This window comes from Chelon labrosus (assembly GCF_963514085.1).
Source record: "Chelon labrosus genome assembly, chromosome: 4".
NCBI classification, from domain to species: Eukaryota; Metazoa; Chordata; class Actinopteri; order Mugiliformes; family Mugilidae; genus Chelon; species Chelon labrosus.
The window spans coordinates 11065347-11085829 of record NC_140340.1 but is presented as its reverse complement, the minus strand read 5'-3'; the positions used below and the strand labels follow the sequence as shown (position 1 = coordinate 11085829).

At 43.0% G+C, this 20483-nt stretch overlaps 5 protein-coding genes across 5 annotated transcripts; 2 read left to right on the top strand and 3 right to left on the bottom strand.

Moving 5' to 3' along the window:
- Window positions 1-34: 34 nt before the first annotated feature.
- Window positions 35-926, bottom strand: cUnh1orf74 (chromosome Un C1orf74 homolog). The gene has a single exon (XM_084543417.1). The coding sequence runs from the start codon at window positions 913-915 to the stop codon at window positions 124-126; it is 792 nt and encodes a 263-aa protein (XP_084399543.1). The 5' UTR covers window positions 916-926; the 3' UTR covers window positions 35-123.
- Window positions 927-990: 64 nt separating this feature from the next.
- Window positions 991-2225, bottom strand: tomm6 (translocase of outer mitochondrial membrane 6 homolog (yeast)). Its single transcript, XM_084543423.1, has 3 exons — window positions 2092-2225; window positions 1258-1386; window positions 991-1129 (listed from the first exon to the last, which is right to left on the bottom strand). The coding sequence occupies exons 1-2, from the start codon at window positions 2187-2189 to the stop codon at window positions 1290-1292; spliced, it is 195 nt and encodes a 64-aa protein (XP_084399549.1). The 5' UTR covers window positions 2190-2225; the 3' UTR covers window positions 991-1129; window positions 1258-1289.
- A 114-nt stretch (window positions 2226-2339) lies between these two features.
- On the top strand, window positions 2340-4560 carry uqcc2 (ubiquinol-cytochrome c reductase complex assembly factor 2). Its single transcript, XM_084543422.1, has 4 exons — window positions 2340-2481; window positions 3674-3748; window positions 4225-4291; window positions 4387-4560. The coding sequence occupies exons 1-4, from the start codon at window positions 2344-2346 to the stop codon at window positions 4494-4496; spliced, it is 390 nt and encodes a 129-aa protein (XP_084399548.1). The 5' UTR covers window positions 2340-2343; the 3' UTR covers window positions 4497-4560.
- A 198-nt stretch (window positions 4561-4758) lies between these two features.
- On the bottom strand, window positions 4759-7648 carry tspo (translocator protein). The gene is made up of 4 exons (XM_084543421.1): window positions 7266-7648; window positions 6179-6409; window positions 5945-6083; window positions 4759-5829 (listed from the first exon to the last, which is right to left on the bottom strand). The coding sequence occupies exons 2-4, from the start codon at window positions 6349-6351 to the stop codon at window positions 5656-5658; spliced, it is 486 nt and encodes a 161-aa protein (XP_084399547.1). The 5' UTR covers window positions 6352-6409; window positions 7266-7648; the 3' UTR covers window positions 4759-5655.
- Window positions 7649-14568: 6920 nt separating this feature from the next.
- Window positions 14569-19860, top strand: frs3 (fibroblast growth factor receptor substrate 3). The gene is made up of 6 exons (XM_084543405.1): window positions 14569-14698; window positions 14824-14912; window positions 15024-15210; window positions 15548-15709; window positions 18032-18153; window positions 18245-19860. The coding sequence occupies exons 2-6, from the start codon at window positions 14847-14849 to the stop codon at window positions 19577-19579; spliced, it is 1872 nt and encodes a 623-aa protein (XP_084399531.1). The 5' UTR covers window positions 14569-14698; window positions 14824-14846; the 3' UTR covers window positions 19580-19860.
- The last annotated feature ends 623 nt before the right edge of the window (window positions 19861-20483 follow it).

Genomic DNA, 20483 nt, shown 5'->3' with positions numbered 1-20483 from the left:
GCATTTGAATACCACTACACACAAGACGAAAACAGCTGTTTTCACACAGTTTAATGTTGTGATAAATAAACCCACATACTGTACTCCAGAGCATTTTATTTCAAAGACAAACTTATACTAGCATCACAAACAGACCGAGGACAAAGTGACTATGGACTGGCTGATGGTGAGATCCTTTAGGACGCGTTGCTGCTCAAATCGCTCTTGCAGACGATGCTTCCAGTTTTCCAGGTTGGACTGCGTCTCCTCGTGCAGAGCAGCCGGGATGCTGAAGGAATACAGACGGCATCTGTGAGCTGCGGTGTCGGCCTGCCACGTTGCCGAAGCTGTAGTCACGGTCAGGGGAGTCATAGACAGACAGTTTTCAAAGCTCTTGGTCTGGTTGAACCAGTAGGTGACGGGGTAGCCCAGTAAAAGACCGAACGCTGTGCACAGGTTCCATTCCTCCGATTTCTCTCCAGCAGAAAGGGGTTTCTCAGCCTCCTCGAGTTGTTGACTTCCTCCCAGAAGCAGCAGTAAATCTTGTATCATTCTCTTCAGCTCTCCTCTCAGCGGATCACTGACGCCGGGCTTCTCCAGAGAGTGGCAGACGTCAATCACAGCCACGCTGCGCTCACTGAGCACCTTCTCTAGATGTGATCTGACAGCAACTGGATTAACAACGAGACCGTTTCCACTTAAATCCAGCGCGAGAAGCGATTTAGACACGAGCTGGAGAGACTGCAGAGAGCTCAAATACTGCTGCAGCTGCTCTGCACGGGCGCCGTTGCTGTCATACAGGAGAGCGGGCTTCAAGCCCAAATCGACAGCCGAGACCTGAGCGGCCAGGTCCAGACTCTGAGGAGCGGAGAGAGATTTTCTACCAACACACAGATATTTACGAGCTGCAGCAACAAAGAGCTCCTGAGTGGACATAGCCGCATAAATCAGGTCCCGGCTGTGAATTAAAAAACAAAAACAAATGTAACTAGCTGTGTTTTGGATGCAGATTCCCAAATGGAGAGTAAATCTGAGTTAAAGACAACATGAACATGGACACTAATTAAAAATAACTGTTTGTTTTCAGCCCTACATCTACACCGAGTATTTATTCATGTCCCTTGTTTCTTCTTCGTTTGGTCCAAGACGCCTAAAAGAGAAGAAACAGCATGTCAGTCACAAATAGGCAACCACTTCAAAACAAATAATTAGATTTTCAAGACAAATGAGACCACTAGTTGTGGTCATCAGAAGTGTGCAAAGGCTACATGACCTCACCCTGGCTTCGGCTGTGATGTATCTTGGCAACGTTATGTCACCGGCTGAGGAGACATCAGGTCGAAATCTGAGAGATTTCTTGCAACCCAAACACCAGCTGCAAACAAACCTAGATTGACCAGGAGATTCCTAGAAAATGAGAAATACAAAATGAGACAGTTAAAAACATTATTCAGTAACAAATTAACCGCAAATGAGACCTGGAGAACCAATGACTTGCTGGACTCCATTCAAACGTTTTTTCCTCTACCATTTGTGAGTTGTGCACAGATTTGGGGCCACAGATCATAAAGTGATTGAACACATCTGTTTTTAAAACCATACACTGGTGCTCTGTTCTTTAAGGGAGTGTACAATAATATAAAAATAAATAAATGTGGAGAGAGAGAGGAGTGTCATACATGAAAAGTCCTCAACTAGAACCATATGATCAATATGTTGGTCACACAAGGTGCTTGTAACATTTTAGCTACACATTCAATGCATTATTATTATTATTACTATTATTTTTATTTAAAAAGTATGATCAAGATATGTTGCGAGCAGGACATTTGGGTGATTTCTTTCAATTTTGTCTGATTAACAAAAACTTTTCAGTAATCTTTAAAAAAAAATTTCCTCACACTTCTTTGAACAACATTTTTAACTGAATATATGATGTATGGTTCTGAATGTTAATTAATTATTACAGCTCTGTAGTTACAGGACAGAAATATGAGCGTCTGGACCGGGCAAGGACAAATCTCCCAATTGACGTAATGTGTGCTAACGCTAGCAACACGGCTAACAACACCGCACAAACACACTATTATAACATTATCCACATTATCTCACCTTCTGAAGTCGTTTCTATCCGTCGCAAACCGACACGCCGTGCTTATCCACTCCACCACGCCGGAGGGAGAGCCCTTTTTACCGTCCGATCCGCTCATCTTGCTAATGCGGCTGTTCTGCTGCAACAACGAGGGGAACACACTGACGGACAGGAAGGGGGGACGGGTTTAGATGTAACACAAGTACGGCGCGCGATAAAGCCCAAACCTGCGGCGGTCCTCACGCAACGCGATTGCTATTACATGACCAAAGATGTCTGCGACCAGGTACCGTCGGTTCCTGAAGCTGTGCGAGGAATGGCCCCGGGACGAGGCCAAGAAGGGTCGTGATTTGGGGACGGTCCTGCGGCAGAGGGTCGCTTCTGCCTTCCGCGAGGGTGAAAACACGCAGGTAGTGGCTTAGCTGACAGCAACACACTCCTCCTTCTCTGCTACACAACGCCGAGCTAAGCTAAGAGGATAACAAGCCAGTTAGAAGTGCTCTCAGCTGTCGACCTTGTCTCTGTCTGTCTGTTTGTTTGTTTGTTGTTGCCCGTGAAGCCACTGGCAGACAAGTAATTGTGTTTGTAGATGCTTGAAATTATTAATCCGCACAGCAAATCACCTCAAGCTTTAAACCTGAACCAGACAGTTAGAGGGGAACCACATTGAGCTCATGTAAACACTGTTTTCATGAGTGGTAGCCAAATAATTTACTATATATTTATACTTTTTAATCTATAAGCCTATTTTAAAGCTTGTATTTGTGTGATAATAAGATATCAATCATTTAATATATATATGTATATATTAATATTAATATACATTTACTAATAATGAAATGTTTTAATGTCAAAACTTAATATGTTTTTGATTAAGTTATTAACTTGTATTTTCATATCTATTCAACCAAAATTAAATGAAAACAAAAATAACCTTCACAAATACAATTAAATATACACAGATCAGCCACAACATTAAAACCACTGACAGGAGAAGTAAATAACATTGACCATCTTGTGACAATTCAATGTTCTGCTGGGAAACGTTTGGACCTGGCATTCGTGTGGATGTTACTTAGACATGTAGCACCCACCTAGACCAGACCAGGCACCCCCACCCCATAGCAATGACACTCCTTGATGGCAGCAGCCATCCCCAGCAGGATGCAGCCTGACACAGACACACACACAAAAACACTTTAGGAGCAACTCAAAAAACATTCACTAGATCCCAAACTGATCAAGTATCTGTGGGATGATCCACAGAGGCCCATCCCCTCAACCCATAGGACCCAAAGGCCCCCCACTAACAACATTCTGTTGCCAGACACCACAGGACACCCTCAGAAGGCCCATGTCCATTCTCTGATGAGTCACAACTGTTTTGGAGGCACAAGGGAGACCTACACAATATTAGGAAGGTGGTCATAATGTTATGCCTGATCGGTATATAATATAGTGCTTTTTTTTTTTAATCACCTGTCAGACAGCGTATTTTTAAAATATGACACATCTTTGTATTAAACCCATGTGTATACGGATTTAATTGCTGACATCTCTCTAGAGGTTTGCATTTTAATCACTTCCAGTTTTTCCCACCAGATCTCAGATCCAGAAAAATGTGACCAGATGTATGAAAGCTTGGCTCGCATTAACGGCAACATATACAGACAACGGGTAAGCATATATTCACAAACTGAATATATTGTGTCTGAACTACATCTGTGCACTGTAATGAACTGGCCAGTGGCTCCTGAAGTGGATTAACTAATAAATAACCTCTGGCTCTTACCCAGAAGATGCATTCTTTCGATGGGGCTAATAAAACATGTTATTTTTAGTGCAAAGGTCTCACTCGTTTTGTGCTAGAAAAGCTTACCAGGTTAATGTTTACAGATTATCCACCTCTAAATTCGAACTGTAAATGACGGCAAACATTCACATGAGACCCAGAGATCGGCAGATGGTCTGTCTCCCTCTTCTGGATGACTCATGCGCCTTGGTTACCAGTGTTTGTTCAGAGACGGCTCATTTCTTTGGAAAAACTACGACAAAGATTCTTGAAATGGTCACGTGTTCCTTGTGCTTATATCAGGTGAAATGCAGTGAGACTTTAATGTATTCAGTGCAAACGTCTCTTTGTATTTGTTCAGTTTCCTCGCGTGAGAGACACGAGCTTCACTGGAGTCACCGTGGAGGAGTGTAAGCTGCTTTTGTCAGGTATGAACTGCGTATTCTCCTAGACCATTCCCTTAACGGAACCTTTTTCGACTTGTAAAATGTTTATTGAAGGTTACTTTGTAATCATTTCACAGGGAGTAAGCAGCAGATGGACGAGGAAAAAAAGGGTTTGTGGAAAGCGTTAACGCAGAGGCTGTCCTCCAAATCGCCAGACGACGTTCCAGAGAAAGCTCCTGAAAAATAACTTTATTTTATTTCCTTTCTTTTCTTGTCACATGTATAGAAATAAAAGTTATTGTTAGAATCTGTATGGACTGTTGTTATTTTTATGCATTTATTTATAGTTTTACATAGTCTGCTGGTGTTTAACTGTAGCTTCATATAAAAATTTCCTCTACAAACATGTTTTAACTGAGAATGATTTTTGATCAGTCACAATTTAAATTAAAATGACACTTTATTTTGCTGGAATATAAAATAATTGAGTGGGATATGCAGCTTTTGTTTCTGGTTCGACTACAATAACCTCTAAACGCTGACACTGGAAACTGAAATTGGCATTGAAAACATTGGCATTGAGACATTTTGTACGATAAAAAGTTGTAATTTCAAACAATTATTGAAATTAAAGAAGGAATTGGTGACAAAATATAAGAACCAATAAAAAAACTGATCTCAGTCTTATAACGCTATATAACGCCTTTTTTTCATGTATAAAAATCTAGAGCAAGTTGTTTCCTGACAGTTAAATACTTAACTTGAAAACCTGTATTTTTTTTTATTATTATTATTAATTGAAATGAATAATACAATTTAAATAAATGAAATTCAGTGACATTTTTTTATTTATTGTTTTATATGACAAATCAAACTCATTAGTGCAACTCGGACCAACTACAACATTTTCTCCATTATAAACTCACACTTGGAAAACTCTTCATGAAAAAGCAAATAAATTCAGGTTCACACTTTACTTGACAAGCAGCTCAAAAGAAAAACGGGAAATATCGACTTTCATTCACTTCAAATGAATCATGTAGTCTAATCAGTTGCATTTAACGTCTTCCAGTGTGGACACAGACCAGTTCAGACGATGTACTGGCCATCTTTTAGGATCTTTGAATTGCTTGTTTTAAAGCAAGGATTCGTTTAATCGGGGTAACAAAATGTCAGTGAGAAGCAGGCAGATTAACAGTTTAACATCAGACTTAGAACGCCTGCTCAGGTGTAAAAATGCTGTCAGCTCAGGTGCTGCAGAGGATGGTTATCTGCTGGAAAACAACGGTGACAACTCCATTTCTAAATAAACTCAAACTGTAAATATGTGCAGGAATTTCTTCGTAATAATTGAGAGCGTAAGTATGTGAGTAAGTAATTGTCTTGAAAGATTGCACACATATCGTCTACTCTTCTTTTTTATCGGGGTTGTCTCTCCATATGCAGTAGTTGAGGGCGGTGGCGAGGCACAGCCAGGACAGATATGGCGCCATGAGCAGGGTAGCAGTGCGGCTGATGGGATACCAAGACACCATGGTGGCTGCGACGGTCCCAGTGAGGATCACAATCTCAAACAGAGCCTAAATTTTGCAGAGACGGAGCATTTAACAGACAACCATGTACAATACTGAGTCTTCACGCTCCCCACATTCTTTATTTGCATTAAAAAAATAAATAAAAAATTGTTAAACTTACCCATTTCAGCTTGTGTGCACCGAAGAAAATAGGAGTCCAGGCCCAGTTCAGAGCCAGCTGTGCCCCATAAAGTCCCAACGGAACCAGTGCATCCTCAGTGAAACCTCCAAGCTCTTTCCACACCAGGTAGGAACCATACCTGTGCGACAAAATCCAAAATAAGATCATTTAGCATAAGAGAGGGAAGGGGGGGTTTCACAGGCAAATGCAGAACTCAATGACAAGGCCTCTCACCCCATGCCTGTGTACAGACAGGTCCACACTATGGGGAATGCACCGTTTGGTGGGCGCCATGATGGTTTCTGCAGTGTTGGGTACCAGTCCTTCACCTCTTTGCGTGTGATGTAACCGCCATAGAACCCTCCCAAGTGTGGGAGGGCGGTCATCCCGAGCATAGCCTTCCACATGTTCTGAGATAAGAGTGCGGGTTTTGTAACGAGGGTTTACAGCCAGGGGTTTAAGCGTCTGTTAAATGAACAAAAAAAACAAAAAAAAAAACATGTTAAAACTCCTTACTCAACATTTCTAAGTTATGCATTCAACACATGATTACTTGAATTCTAAAAGAGGACATGTAAATCCGCATATCACTGCTCTAGATGAAATTTCAAAGGCTTTGACCACAACCATCCTAACATACTCTGCAAAGTTTTGTGATAACATACAACTAGCTCTTTAATCTGCTGCTAGTATGAAAATGTTTCTTCTAGCAGCAGCCAGTGTGATGCTGCTATCGCTTTTATTTTTTTATTGTAGCTGAACTAGAGAGCTGCTAACTGTATTTCACTTTGTTTTTTGGTTATTTTATTATTATTTTTTTTTTTTTACCTGACTATGACAATAAAAACTTCTTTAATCTATCAGCCTCGAGCAAGCTTTTATTTTTTTATGATTAAATAAAGTTGTAGTCCACTTCCTGTCATCTGCAGCTACTGCACGGTAGTTTATGGTCCTTAAATAAAGTCTGCACAGTTGAGCTTTAGATAATAAAAAACTTTCTAGATTTTTTTTTTAGACTGGAATTACAAGATTTAACAAAACGTTGGGTAGTATTGTTGTTTTCCCACGTTTTACAAAGTCACATGACTGTTTTCCTTTACATAACAAAAAAAAATGTTGTAAACATAAGAGAAAAGCATGCTAATTCTAAGCTAACACATTTTTAATGCGGACATACATTGTGTGCTGAGGCTCATTGAAGCCATTTAACACATAAAGGCACAGAAAGGTTTCATTTTACTATCGTAAAGTTACTCAAAACATAAGCACTGAAGGTGACCGTCGGGTGTTTTTTTTTTTTTTTATCCGACCAGCTACTTACCCTCCACTCAAGATGCCTGCTCCTCCGCGCAGAACCAACAGTATGTAAGTTGTAGTGTGGACCTAAAGCTGCACAAACACAGACAAATCCTCTGGCATGCTGGTGTATTGTGATATAGTTCGTGGAGCGGGCAGGGCCGTCTTATCGGAGGGGTCAGTGACTCTCCTCGGACACTCCCTCCCTGCTTCGCTGCTCCGACGCGCAGCCAAACAACTGACGGTGCGTTAGCGGCGTGGTTAGCAACGACTGGAGGAGCGAAGCATCGCTTTGGACGGAAGCTAAAATAAGTGTGTTGTATAACGCAGTGGTCCAAAGGTCGAAATGTACAGAAGCTAACGATGTCTTCGCTTCCTGCTTGTCCACTTCTTTTAATATTTCCTCATTGCTTGCAGGACAGGCAAAGAGTACAGAACCGTCAAGATAGTTCCCCCCCCCCTCTGGTGTGAGAGGTTTTGTAGCTTGTTGCTGTTATCTACAATCAGTAGGCAGCTGGCCTGGTGTGAAAAACCGGTTAGAATTGTTCAACTACACCTGGAGTCATTGGACACTGTTAAATGTTTGTTGTCTTTACACTTCTGCAGTAGTATCTTCAAATTATTTATATAAGATCAGAGGAAAGCCCTTAGAAAGAGAGAGTGAACACGACTTTCTTTCTTCTTTTTTTTTTCTTCCAGATTAGATGGTTATAGAGGATTTCACATTGTATTTCCATGGCTTGTTGCTCCAAAACCAGAATCACTTCCCCTCCAAGTCAGTTTATTTGGGTCGGTGTGAACACAGCAGTCGTACTCTGTCACACAGAGCTGACACTGGTTAGAGAGGGTGGTCTGAGCGCGTGAACACACCTTGCCCACTACCCACTATTTATAAGCTTAGAATTTATGCACGCAGTTTACCTGATGCCGAATAAACCATTTTATGCCTCCAGAGCACGTCTTTCCCCTTCAGAGGTGTCTGGCAGCAGTAGCAGTAGGCCGTCCCAGTGTATAAATACTCCATAAACTGAACATGTTGTTCATATACAGAACACCGGTACATGAACCATAGAACAGCAATAAATGCCAGTGTACTGACACTCGATTCTGATGATGCTTTTTCGATTAGACTATTTCCTGATTTCTTGAAATCCCAAAATCCCGCAAAATTATTGGAACGCTGTCTCAATTGAACTGTGAACACAAACCGAACTGAGCTTAAATCTGTATTACACTGCACACAATATTGTATCAATCAATCCCTGAATTGGAACAACAATCCGGGTGTGAAAGCACTCTTAATAGCCAGAGACACTCTAGTCTGTATGTCCATATTTTTATCTAAGTGTGCTTTCACACTTCCTACTCCCCACGAGTACATACGAGCCAGAGGTCTAGTTTGAGAACGGTGCGCACCATACCCTTTCAGGAAGACGTGGACTCGTGTTCAGATCAAGTGTACTCGATGCTGGCATACACTGGGCGTGAAAGGTTGCCGTGTGAAACAAGTCAAGAGTTATGGTCTGTGCAAAAGTTCCACATTCATTACATGAAGCACACTGGCCCCAACACAAACATTAAATTTCCAGAATTTGTTTTGGACGAAAATAAGAGACAACAACCTATGCATGATGCCTCCAGTTAAGAACTACTGCTACATTTTTAAGAACCGATATCAGGTTTCATTAATTTCAGGAACTTTTTTATGAAATATTAAACTCACCCACAGATACCAAGATAACCAAGCTCCAAAACTTTGTCAGGGATTCTAGTTCATTAACATAGGAGCATCTACACGTATAACTGAACTATGAGGTGTTTTATGTTTGTACAGAGAATTTAAAGCTACAACCAGCCGCCAGTTAGCTTAGCCTAGCATAAAGAGAAAGAAACTTGAAACTTGAGGTGGATGTTAATGTGTTTTTTATTTAGTCCTATAGAGTTTTCTTCATAATCCTTGAAGTGTTAAAGTTTCCAGCGTATGTCTTTGTATTTCCTACATTAAGTTACCCGGCTGCTAGCTTGCTAAACTGTTAGCCTTGTTGGATTCTAGGCGGCAGTTTAAAGATGGAGGACGTCACCGCTCCTCAAAAGTGAAGCCTAAACTTGACGATCTCCACCTAACTGCAGGATAGGTCATTAATCCCCGTCCCCTTCGTGTTATCAAATGTGCCATGAGCCAAGCAAAAACATCAGAGTACACATCAGATGAGCTTTCCCAAAGTTGGTTTCTGTCATTTTACATAGTTACTGTCATGTTGTTGCCAAATCAAGAATTTGCTGATAAGTTCTGGCTCTGATTAGTTGCAAATGGCATGCAGAGGAATTTTTTTTGTCTGTGTCAGTTGGAACCCGCCCTGTAATGAATTCCCAAAGGCGTGTTAGTAGACACATACTCTGATAAGATTTAGGTCTGACTATGTAAGGCTTCCCCTGCATACAACTGGAGAGATCAGCGAGTGGTTTATGGCATGCCAGAGCATATACCGATGGCATGCTGTGGGATGCAACGTCATACTGATGGGCTAACCCACAGACTGTAGAAAAAAACGCGTCCCCACTTTCTGTTGTAATGTTTAACCGTAACCATTTTGGTTTGGCCCAAGTCCCATCCACTAACATAGAGGAGGTGAAGCTTATGACATAGAGCTCCGGTAGCTGACGTCACCCTGCACCAGCAATCACAACACTGCGATATTGGCAGGAAAGCGTGCTTTTCGAATTACTATTTGGTTGACAACTCCGAGCAACTAACTAACTTGTACTTGTACCAGTTACGTCCAAAAATGGTCGACAACTGTTGTGCCCCAAGGATGCCAGAACAGTTGGGGACAAGCAAAGGGGAAATCGTTTTATAGGATTCCCAAAGATCCTGCAAAATGGCAGATGTGGATTCCTGCAATAAAACGCGCAAGAAGCAGGCACAAGAAAACAGAGCGGTGGGATCCCTCAAGAAACGAATTTTGCTTGTGCAGCGATCACTTCTATATCAGGTACAGAATCTAGCGTTTTCCAAGTGTAATGTCTTCTTTTTTTAGCATATTTTTAACACAATGTCCAACAGATTTCTTTTCATAAAGGCTAGTTAAGCTAATGTTTATAACGTGGATTACAAAGGGGTGTTGCTCATTCAGCACTAAAACTACAATTTTTTTTATTAAACGATTAAACAGTTACTTGTTAGTGTAGTTGTTACTGGCATGAACCTCCTCAGAAAAATTCTTCAGTGTATGCTTACAGTAACTCTCTGGAGTAGGACGAAGGAAAGTTAATGAGGTAGTCACATATGTCCAGATTCTGCAGGTCAGGAACATTGTCCACGCCGGCTGTTTCAATGCTCGAAAAAAAAGCACAACTGGGGCATGATAAGGGTCTGTAGTATACTGTATAATCTGTTGAGTTTTGCCTTGTACTGGTCAATTTCTATCAGTTTAAAGTGCGCAGTAAACTCTGACGGCCTGAAATCAGGCGGTGTCAACAAAAAAGTCACGTGATGCCCGGAGCTCTATACTGCAGCCAGCCACCAGGGGGAGCTCCACCTGCTTTGGCTTCACTTTGAAAGGAGCTGTCATGGCATCCACTTTATATACAGTCTATGCTCCAAACGTGCAAGATGGCACTGCCAGTATGTCCGGATTCTGGGCTTCACTTTGGCCAATGAGGGGAAGTCCTCCACAAAAAAAGGCACACAATACCTCAGTTTATGTAGTGAACTTAACAGTTCACTATACACATATATATGTATTTATTTAGAGAGAGAGAGAAGGAGAGAGAGAGAGAGAGAGAGAGAGAGAGAAAATCTGTGTGGATCAATACATCATACCATTTATAAGCTTATAATTTATGCACACAGTTTACCTGATGCCAAATAAACCATTTTATGCCTCCAGAGCATGTCTTCTCATTTAGAGGTGTCTGTCATCAGCAGTAGGCCTTCTCAGTGTATAAACAGATAAACTGAACATGTTGTCTATATACAGAACACCGGTACCTGAACCATATAACATAACAGCAATAAATGCCAGTGTACTGACACTCGATTCTGATGACGCTTTTTAGATTAGACTATTTCCTGATTCCTTGAAATCCCAAAATCCTGCAAAATTATTGGAACGCTGTCTCGATTGCCCCGTGAACACGAACCAAACTGAGGTTAAATCTATATTACACTGTACACAATATTGTATCAATCAGCCAGCCACCATGGGGAGATCCACTTGCTTTGGCTTCACTTTGAAAGGAGCTGTCATGGCGTCCACTTTATATACAGTCTATGCTCCAAACGTGCAAGATGGCACTGCCAGTATGTCCGGTTTCTGGGCTTCGCTTTGGCCAATGAGGGGAAGTCCTCCACAAAAAAAAGGCACACAATACCTCAGTTTTTGCAGTGAACTTAACAGTGCACTGTTAAGTAGATTTTGTTGTCTTTGAACAGAGCTTCACATGTAAGAGACATGAAACCTGGACCTCATTTCTGGCATAAAATACGATCATTTACTCACCCATATAACTTTAGTGTTATTTGGAGTCGTTCAGACAATATTTAGATCCAGTGCAATGCCATGTATATCTATATAGTGGGAGTGATTGGGGCACCGAAACGCAGCCTCTTAATAACGCATTATCTCCTGCAAAACTTGTTCATTTCACCAATATTTTGTTATGATACGCTAGCGCTATTCCCCGTTGAATCCGGAGTTAACTGTTATCATCATCCGGGGTCTGTAGATTGACCTACTAACCTCTGACCTGGATGATGTCATCTCTGAGCACGCACCTGCGACGGTCGGCTTGTTTACCTGTAATTTGCTATTGCTAGCTTTTTGCAACGTGGCTGAATATTTTTCCGATTCTGAGGTTGTGGACGACGACTTTGTTTATGATGGACGTCCTTACCGCTTTGAGCCAGAGTATACGGATGAGGAGCTCGTTGAAAGGAGGATGCGGAGGCGGAGAGAGGAACAGCTGGCCAAAGAACAACAATCCGCTGCACGTCTGCAAATAGATAACAGTTAACTCTGGACTCAACGGGGAATAGCACTAGAGTATCATAACAAAATATTGGTGAAATGAACGAGTTTCGCGGCAGATAATGTGTTATTTAGAGGCTGCGTTTCGGTGCCCCAGTCACTCCCACTATATGGATATACTCTGCGCTCCACTGGATCTAAATATTGTCCGAACGACTCCATATGACACCAAAGTTATATGGGTGAGTAAACTATTATATTTTATGCCAGAAATAAGGTCCAGGTTGTAAAAAAAAAAAAACGGTAATTCCCCTTTAAAAAGAGAAATCCAAAATGTTGAAGAGGAACACTGTAACATGCGCAATACGTCTTTGAAATGGAGTAGAAGTTACTTGGAGAGAAAACAAAAAAAGTGATACAGATGTAGATTGCAGAAGCCAAAACACTCACACATAAAAAAAAAATTAATAAATAAAAGTAAGACGACTATAATGTAGACGCTCTTTCCCCTGGTTCAGTGTTGCCCCTCCTCTCCGTCCGCCAGGCAGACACACCTTTCCTCCGCGGTCCTCCAGCGTTTCTTACCTTCTTGTCGCTCCCCTCAGCCTCGTTGTCTGCCTGTGAACTCTCACCCCAGCTGCTTGGGAAATGTCATACAGGCAGAGGCCCGTGCTGCAGTAGGGGGGCGTAATAGGAGGAAAAAAAATAACAACATTTTTTTTTTTTTTTTTTTTTTCTCCCTTCTCTCTACTGCTTCTCACTGCATCTTTTATTCGCGTCTCTGCCGTGCAAGTGCCACATCCCGCTACCAGCAGCAGCAGCAGCAGAAGAAGCAGCCGGCGCCGATAACTAACCGCAGTCTCAATGCTTATTTCGCATTAGGGCTAATATATTTATATTTATATATATATATTTATATAGAGAGAGAGGAAGAGAGGGGGGAAAAAATCCGTGCCAGACATGTGAGTAGCAAACCATCGCTGCCGTTCTCCACTCACGCTTTTGTATCCTCACTCCAGCAAGAACAAATGGTCATTGAACCGTGTCGTGGTGCATTTGGTGTTGGTGTGCGTGGTGTCGTGGTGGCATGGCTCGAGTGTGTGCACATTGACGGGGCAGATGAAGCCTCGCAGTCGGCTTGTTATGTGAGGGGCTCTGCGTCGGCTTGGCCAGTTGAGCACAAGAAAGCTGTGGTGTTTCATTTCATTTTTATTTTGTCTTTTTTTCTTTTTTCTTTTTTTTTTTAACTGTAAATAGCTCGCACGGAAGAAGGGGAGCTCATCCAAGTCAGTGGCCGCATGATAAAGAGTGTGATGTAGCTTTGCTCTTTAGCCTGCTCGCATTGATTGGAGGTGGCTGTGATTTGGTGTGGAGGAGTCTCTCCAGCCTGGTATCTCCAGTCAGATGTGGAGGCCCGGGTTATAGAGCACACATAATGCGGCGTTGGTGATGTAAAAAAAAAAAATATCTGTTTGGAGCCTGCGTGAGAAGCCACTTGGTGATCACCAAAAAAATATATATACAGATAGATATTCAGTGTTCAATGCAACATTTTTAGTGAAATAAACCTGTGTGTTTTTCACTTATGATCTGAAGATGCACAGCTGGAATGAACTGATTTTGAGATTTCATTGATTGGATCCACTCCACTTTTACAATTGATCCTTATGTTATTGTTGCATTTGGAAGCATTGTGTTTTTGTCCGTAGCTGTGCGTAGGAGACATGCCACTAAAAGGTTCCCTCACTAGCTTCGCAAAGCCTTCATCTAACTTATTCTCTCCCCAAACCTCCTTCGTGGTTTTTGCCGTCCCACTCGAGCATTGGCTCCAGTGGCGAATTATAAAACCCAACTGAAATCCAAACTCGTATGGGCTAAATAAGCTGCATGGAATTGAAATGTTACGGCGTGCAGCGGCGCCAGTGCTGATTCTGTGCATCCACTGCTTTTTGACTCATTTCACAGGCTCCCATCGGCTAATTGCTCCATAATTCATTCAAAAGTGGGACAAGCTTCACAATGTGGACAACCAGGAATGAGCTGAAATACTCCGAAGAGCCGCTTGACTTTGTCAGTAAATAGTCAGACTTTTGAAGGTTTAATGATCATAGTTTTAGGTTTCAAGTGAAAGTAATCCTCTTCATGTTTTCATAAAAGTTGAGCTTTTATTTTGTCAGTGAAATGAGTGCAACAGGTTCAGCATCTTGCATCACTTGTCAGGGATGCCCGCTTAAGTTTTCTTTTCTTTTCTTTTTTAGACAAAATTTATGTTTGCCCTCTGGTTTCAGATTCCTGTGATCAAATACAAGTCCTCTTTCGTGAAGAGGACTTGTAAAAACGTGAATTTCTTTGGTGGTTTCAGGGGGGAGCGCGTCAGTCTTCACCCGAAGATGTTAGTCCAGCAAACTAACTGGCCTGTGACGGCAATGCCCAGTAGAAGATCCTGGGATTGAGACGTGAATCCCTTTACACCGATGGCCTGGACTGAGTAAGAAGTTTGCGTGTGAATGTTGCTTGAAAATAAATGTTTCCCATCTGTTTTGCACTTAATATCTTTAAGTGAGTGACACTGTTAAAAGCTGCGTGTGATTGTGTGTGTTTATCCTGCAACAGGTTTCAGCTGGCCTGCTGAAGCTATGGGGAGCTGTTGGAGCTGTCTATACAGAGACCCCATCCGAGACAACCATCTCACCAAATTTAAGGTTGGTAATCTCCAAATTATTTTAATAAAAACTCATGTCTGTTAGTGTGTTCCAGTAATCTGCAACTCTCAGTCCCTTCTCTTTGTGTCGTGCTGTTTCTCCCCGTATTAGGTCACCAATGTGGACGATGAGGGCAACGAGCTGGGCTCTGGGATCATGGAGCTCACCCAGACCGAGCTCATTCTTCACACGCGCAAAAGAGACGCCATCCGGTGGCCGTATCTCTGCCTGCGACGCTACGGCTACGACTCCAACCTGTTTTCTTTCGAGAGCGGCCGCCGCTGTCAGACTGGGCAAGGTAGGCGGCGGTTTCTCTGACTCCCTGCTGCTCTCAAACGACTGTGGGGGTCATGATTATTGTGTTATTTCCAGAGCAGCAGATCAGCGTTCAGGTTTAGGAAAATCAGTCTGTTCGACGCACAAGTTGTAAACGCTTATAAAAGCTACGAAAGCACGTCTCACACCAAGTTCCGAGCACAATTTATGCATCTGTGATGTTAATTAGATGCTGTAATTATGTCTAAAAACAAAAATATTCAGATGTCTGATCTTGGCATCAGTCTTTTAAATTATTTTTTTTAGTTATAGTTATTGGTTTTGCTCTAACAGTGTTGTCATTTTGCTCGTTCCATTAGGAATCTTTGCATTCAAGTGTTCCCGGGCAGAAGAGATCTTCAACCTGCTCCAGGAGCTGATGCAATGTAACAGCATCAACGTGGTGGAGGAGTCAATGATGATGAGTCGCAGTGGCCACACACCAGAGATGGACATGTCTCGCACACCACAGACTCCCAACAGTGAGTCACACAACCACACACACACACAAGTAGAGAAGTCTGGTTAATTATACACTTGATTCGAGATTAATTGTGGAACTTGCATGCAGCAATGCAGCAATAAATTTAGCAGAAAAAAGTAAGATTGAGTCAGAGGTACAAAGGGGTCACCTGGCGGAGCTTAGCCTCAGCACGTCAGCTTCAGACATCCACCAGTTAGGGCTGAGGGACATGTTACTATCGTCACTAAACATCTCTCTTTATGACTATGGTGTGATAAAATGATCATATTGAGAATTGTGTTAATTTAGACAGGATCATGGACTGCAGAAACACTGTCTGAAACCCAGTGTAACGACATTGCATTACATTTTATACGTTTGTTGCTTTAAGGAACTCGTAGCCTATAATCAGTAGGTTTATGACCGCTGACAATTTGAAAACAATGTGATCGGAAGTTTTTCATAGCAACGAACCGACAGGTGCTCATCACCAAACAGCAGACTGACACAGTTAGTGATAAGAGGTGGTGTTTAGAGCGTTTAGCTGCAAAACTACAACTAGAAATTTGCTTCTGGATTTAGTGGAGACCAAAACAGAGCTAAAAGAAAAAGAATGAATCCTGGTCTTTGGAGTGAATGGCTTCATCAGGTGGTCAGACACACGACTTCAGACAATGACAGTTTTGCTAGACGCAATATTTGCTGTTCACAATGTTAACTTAAAAGAAGTCAACTTGTTTTTTCGTTGCCCCCGAGTGGAAAAAGAAATCACTTACCGCAGGTTCAAAAGCAACAGGTGACGGATGTGTCGACTGTGGCACTGACTTCTCTACTCATTTAGCAGTTAGAAATAAAAAGTGGTCAGAAAAACGTTCCTCCAGGTAGCAGTTACACCGATCAGCCACAACATTAAAAGCACTGACTGGAGAAGTAAACAACATTGACCATCTTGGGACAATACAGTGTTCTGCTGGGAAACTTTCGGACCTGGCATTCATGTGGACGTTACTTAGACATGTACCACCCACCTAGACCAGATCAGACACCCCCACCCCAAAGCAATGACACTCCTTGATGACAGCAGCCAACCCCAGCAGGATGCAGCCTGACACAGACACACACACTAGAATGATTTAGGAACAACTCAGAAAACATGAACAACAGCACAAGGTGTTGACCTGGCCTCCAAATTCACTAGATCCCAAATTGATCAAGTATCTGTGGGATGATCCACAGAGGCCCCTTCCTTCAACCCATAGGACCCAAAGGCCCCCACTAACAACATTCTGTAGCCAGACACTACAGGACACCCTCAGAAGGACCATGTCCATTCTCTGATGAGTCACAACTGTTTGGGAGGCACAAGGGAGACCTACACAATATTCGGTCATAATGCAGTGGCTGATTGGTGTATGTTAGGAAGGCCTTGTGATTACGCCCACCTGTTGTACGCCTTAACTATTCTCATTTAAGCAAAATGTTGCCGAAGATAGATACCATTGAGTTGTCTTCAGTGGCTAGGTCTTTGTTTGACTTGACCACGCAAACAAACATCGTCTGTTCCTGCCGTATTGTTTTTAGTAAGCGTGGTTGAGGGCGGAGGTGGTTCTTGAAAGCGTGGCTTTTTGCTCTGGTGTGGACGAATCTCTTCTTATTTGTCGCCATCTTTCTGTCGATCCAGTCTACTCTGCACATTTAACCAGTAAACGGACACACAACTGGAAACCAAAACTGTGCTAAACCTTTCATTTTATAGTGAGAAGAAAATAAAATAATTTCACGGTATAGCATGAAATTCCAATTATGTCTGCATCATGTGTGTTAAGAACTTTAAAAAGATGCTGACAGTAAAACCTTGACCCCGGCCTGACTCCGAGAAAGACGGCACAGAACAGAGTTTGGACCGGCGGTGACATCTGAAATATTAACCCTGAGATTTTGTTTTTTCTGCAGCAGTTTAGTCTAAAATGTTTTGACCGATGTTATTTGATATTACATCCATTTTGAAAGGATCAGAGAAGGTGTTAAACGACAGTATTAACACGTGAACTGAGAGTGAATGAGGCCCGTTATTTTTCATAGAATACCTGAAAACATTTAGTTGGTTACTTTTTACTTATCATTTACTACAATGACAGCAGGCACTGACAGTCTAGATTGGTTATAGCTGATCAGAAAACACAGATATATTTACTTTTAACCTTTGCACACTCCTGTACACTTTTATTCTAAGTTTTATACTGTCTATAATACATTATTTCCTCTGGATTTTTCATTCTCTCACATGTCGACCTCCACTTGAACTCTTTGTCTGTGTCTTTACATTGTCACATGAATGCAGCTCCAGCATTTCCTGTCCAGGCTTTCCCCAATGGATACCCTGGTTATCCAATCAGAGGCGATTCCTCCCAACCCTCTCTTGCTGATGATCACGGACATAGCCTCATGGGTTTGGAAGACCAGGTAAGACTCATCCATGCACGTTATAGTTCACCTTATAAGTGCAAGGTCACGACCTGATCCTTTTTTTTTTTTTTTTTTATTTCTCTGACAGACCCACACCTATGTAAATACAGTGAGTATGGAGGGGGATCTCTCTATGCGTCACTGTGTGCACTCTCTACCTGAAGTACGTCCCAGCACTTTTCCTGAAACAACACGGGGAGCCATGCCTGTCGGGGGCCAAGGAAATCCACAGTCCAACCTGCGCTGCTGTCCCCTCGAGGAACATAAAGATCCCCAGGTGTTCATGCAGCCCTCTGCACAGGAGGTCAAGTTCATGCTGGGCCCCACTCCAGCACAGCGCCATCTCCTGGAGAGGGAGAGGGAGAGAGAGAGGGAGAGAGAGAGGGAGAGGCACGGGCTCAATCCTCACAACCTTCAGCCAGTAGAGGGCGCAGCAGGCTCAGAGACGGAAGGAGACGAGCCGTCTATGCACCTCTGCAACTCTCACTCCTATCACCATTTCCATCACCACACGCATCGGCACCCGGGCCTCGAGCATTCAGACGGCTGCCAGGGCGTCGAGCTCACCTACGAGAACATCAACGGCCTGCGCAGTGGCCGGAAGCAGCGTCTGAGCCCCAGCAGCGTGTCCCAGTCTGTGGGTTCGAGCAGCAGCAGCAGCACTGGGGACAGTCACTCCCACTCCCTCCTGCATTCACACACCCACGGCCCATCGTCTTTACCCCCGCCGGGCTACCCCTGTGAGAGAGGCATGGGCGGGGGTCATCGTCGGACTGCTCTGCTTAACTATGAGAACCTACCGTCTCTGCCCCCGGTGTGGGAGTACAGCGCTCTGCAACGGGATGACGAGCAGGAGGAGGAAGACGATGATCAGGATGAGGAGGATTATGAGGAAGAAGAGGAAGACTTTGATGAGTATGAGTTCTCAGAAGGCCCTGGGACACCCAACGGGTACCACCAGGACAGTCGGGGCATCCACAGAGATGCTCTGCAGAACTATGTCAACACAGAGCAGGTCCAGCCCTCTCGGCTCCGACACGCCTGCCCCCCACATCCACGGCCGTGTCAGCCAGACAGAGGGGGGCGCATATTTAGCTTTGATTTCCGCAGACGATCGAGGTCAGGGGTTGGAGGTTGTGAGCACAGCCACATGCCTCCATCGCGGCAGCTGAATTACATCCAGGTGGACCTGGAGGGAGAACCTCCCTGCCAAGGCCTCAGCAGCGGGGGTGCCCAGAACCAGCCACAGCACCAGCGCCTACCACCCAAAAAATGTGGTCCGCAGGCACCCCGGCGCAGTGAATGCTACGCAGTCATTGACCTAAAGAAGACCGCTGCCATGTCCAACCTGCAGAAAGCTCTGCCCAGGGATGATGGGACTTCCAGAAAGACTCGCCACAACAGCACAGACCTGCCTCTGTAAACGGTGTTCAAACTGAAGAGGAGCGATGAAGACAGATGAAGGCTTATCCTCATCTTAGCACACTGGACCCTTCACTTCATCCATCCATTCAACTGTCGGGCTGACTAATACAGTACAGGTACCTAATTAGAAACTTACTGAAACCTATCTGTGCATATAAGAGGAAATGAGAAATCTCTGAGGAGAATTTGCCATTTTATTCTGTGTTCTTTATCAGACATTTGATGTGAAGCTCTCTTGAGAAATCTGCAGTTTTTACTGCAAATCATGTTTGCTGGATATATGAGTATATATATATATATATAAGCATAAAGTCTCATTTCTATATATGTGAGACTTTATGCTTAGCTATGACAAAGCAGAGAGCTCGGTTTTCAGTGGAAGCAATCATTGCCACACTGTATTAGCAACATTTAGGTCCCAAAACCATCTACACTCACAGATATTACTGCGCCTGTCATTGATTTTCATCCATGAGATTATTATTTTGTTTTGTTTTTTTTACTTGAACACTCCGAACGTCGTAGATGTGACCCTCTTTACAGCAGACGTGGAGCAGTTTGTTGGCGCGAAGGAAGGTTAATGGTTCCTCCCAGATACTGGCCAGTGTTCATACCTCATTGCAAGCACTTAAGTCTGATGTTGTGGCTAGTAGAAGAGACCATTATTTGTTACTGTATGCTTACAGAGCATTTTGCACACAATCCTATGGAATTGTATTTTATCATATTTTAGGAATTGTTTCATCCAATCCGAGTTGGGGGGAAAAAAATGGGATTAAATGAGCAGATTGTGATATTTGGAGAATTGTACTAAACTGAATGACGGTAAAAGTAGCACACGTGGATTAAATGGGCTTTGGCTCCCTCCTATCGACATGCAGCAATTGTAAAAAGGTAGCATA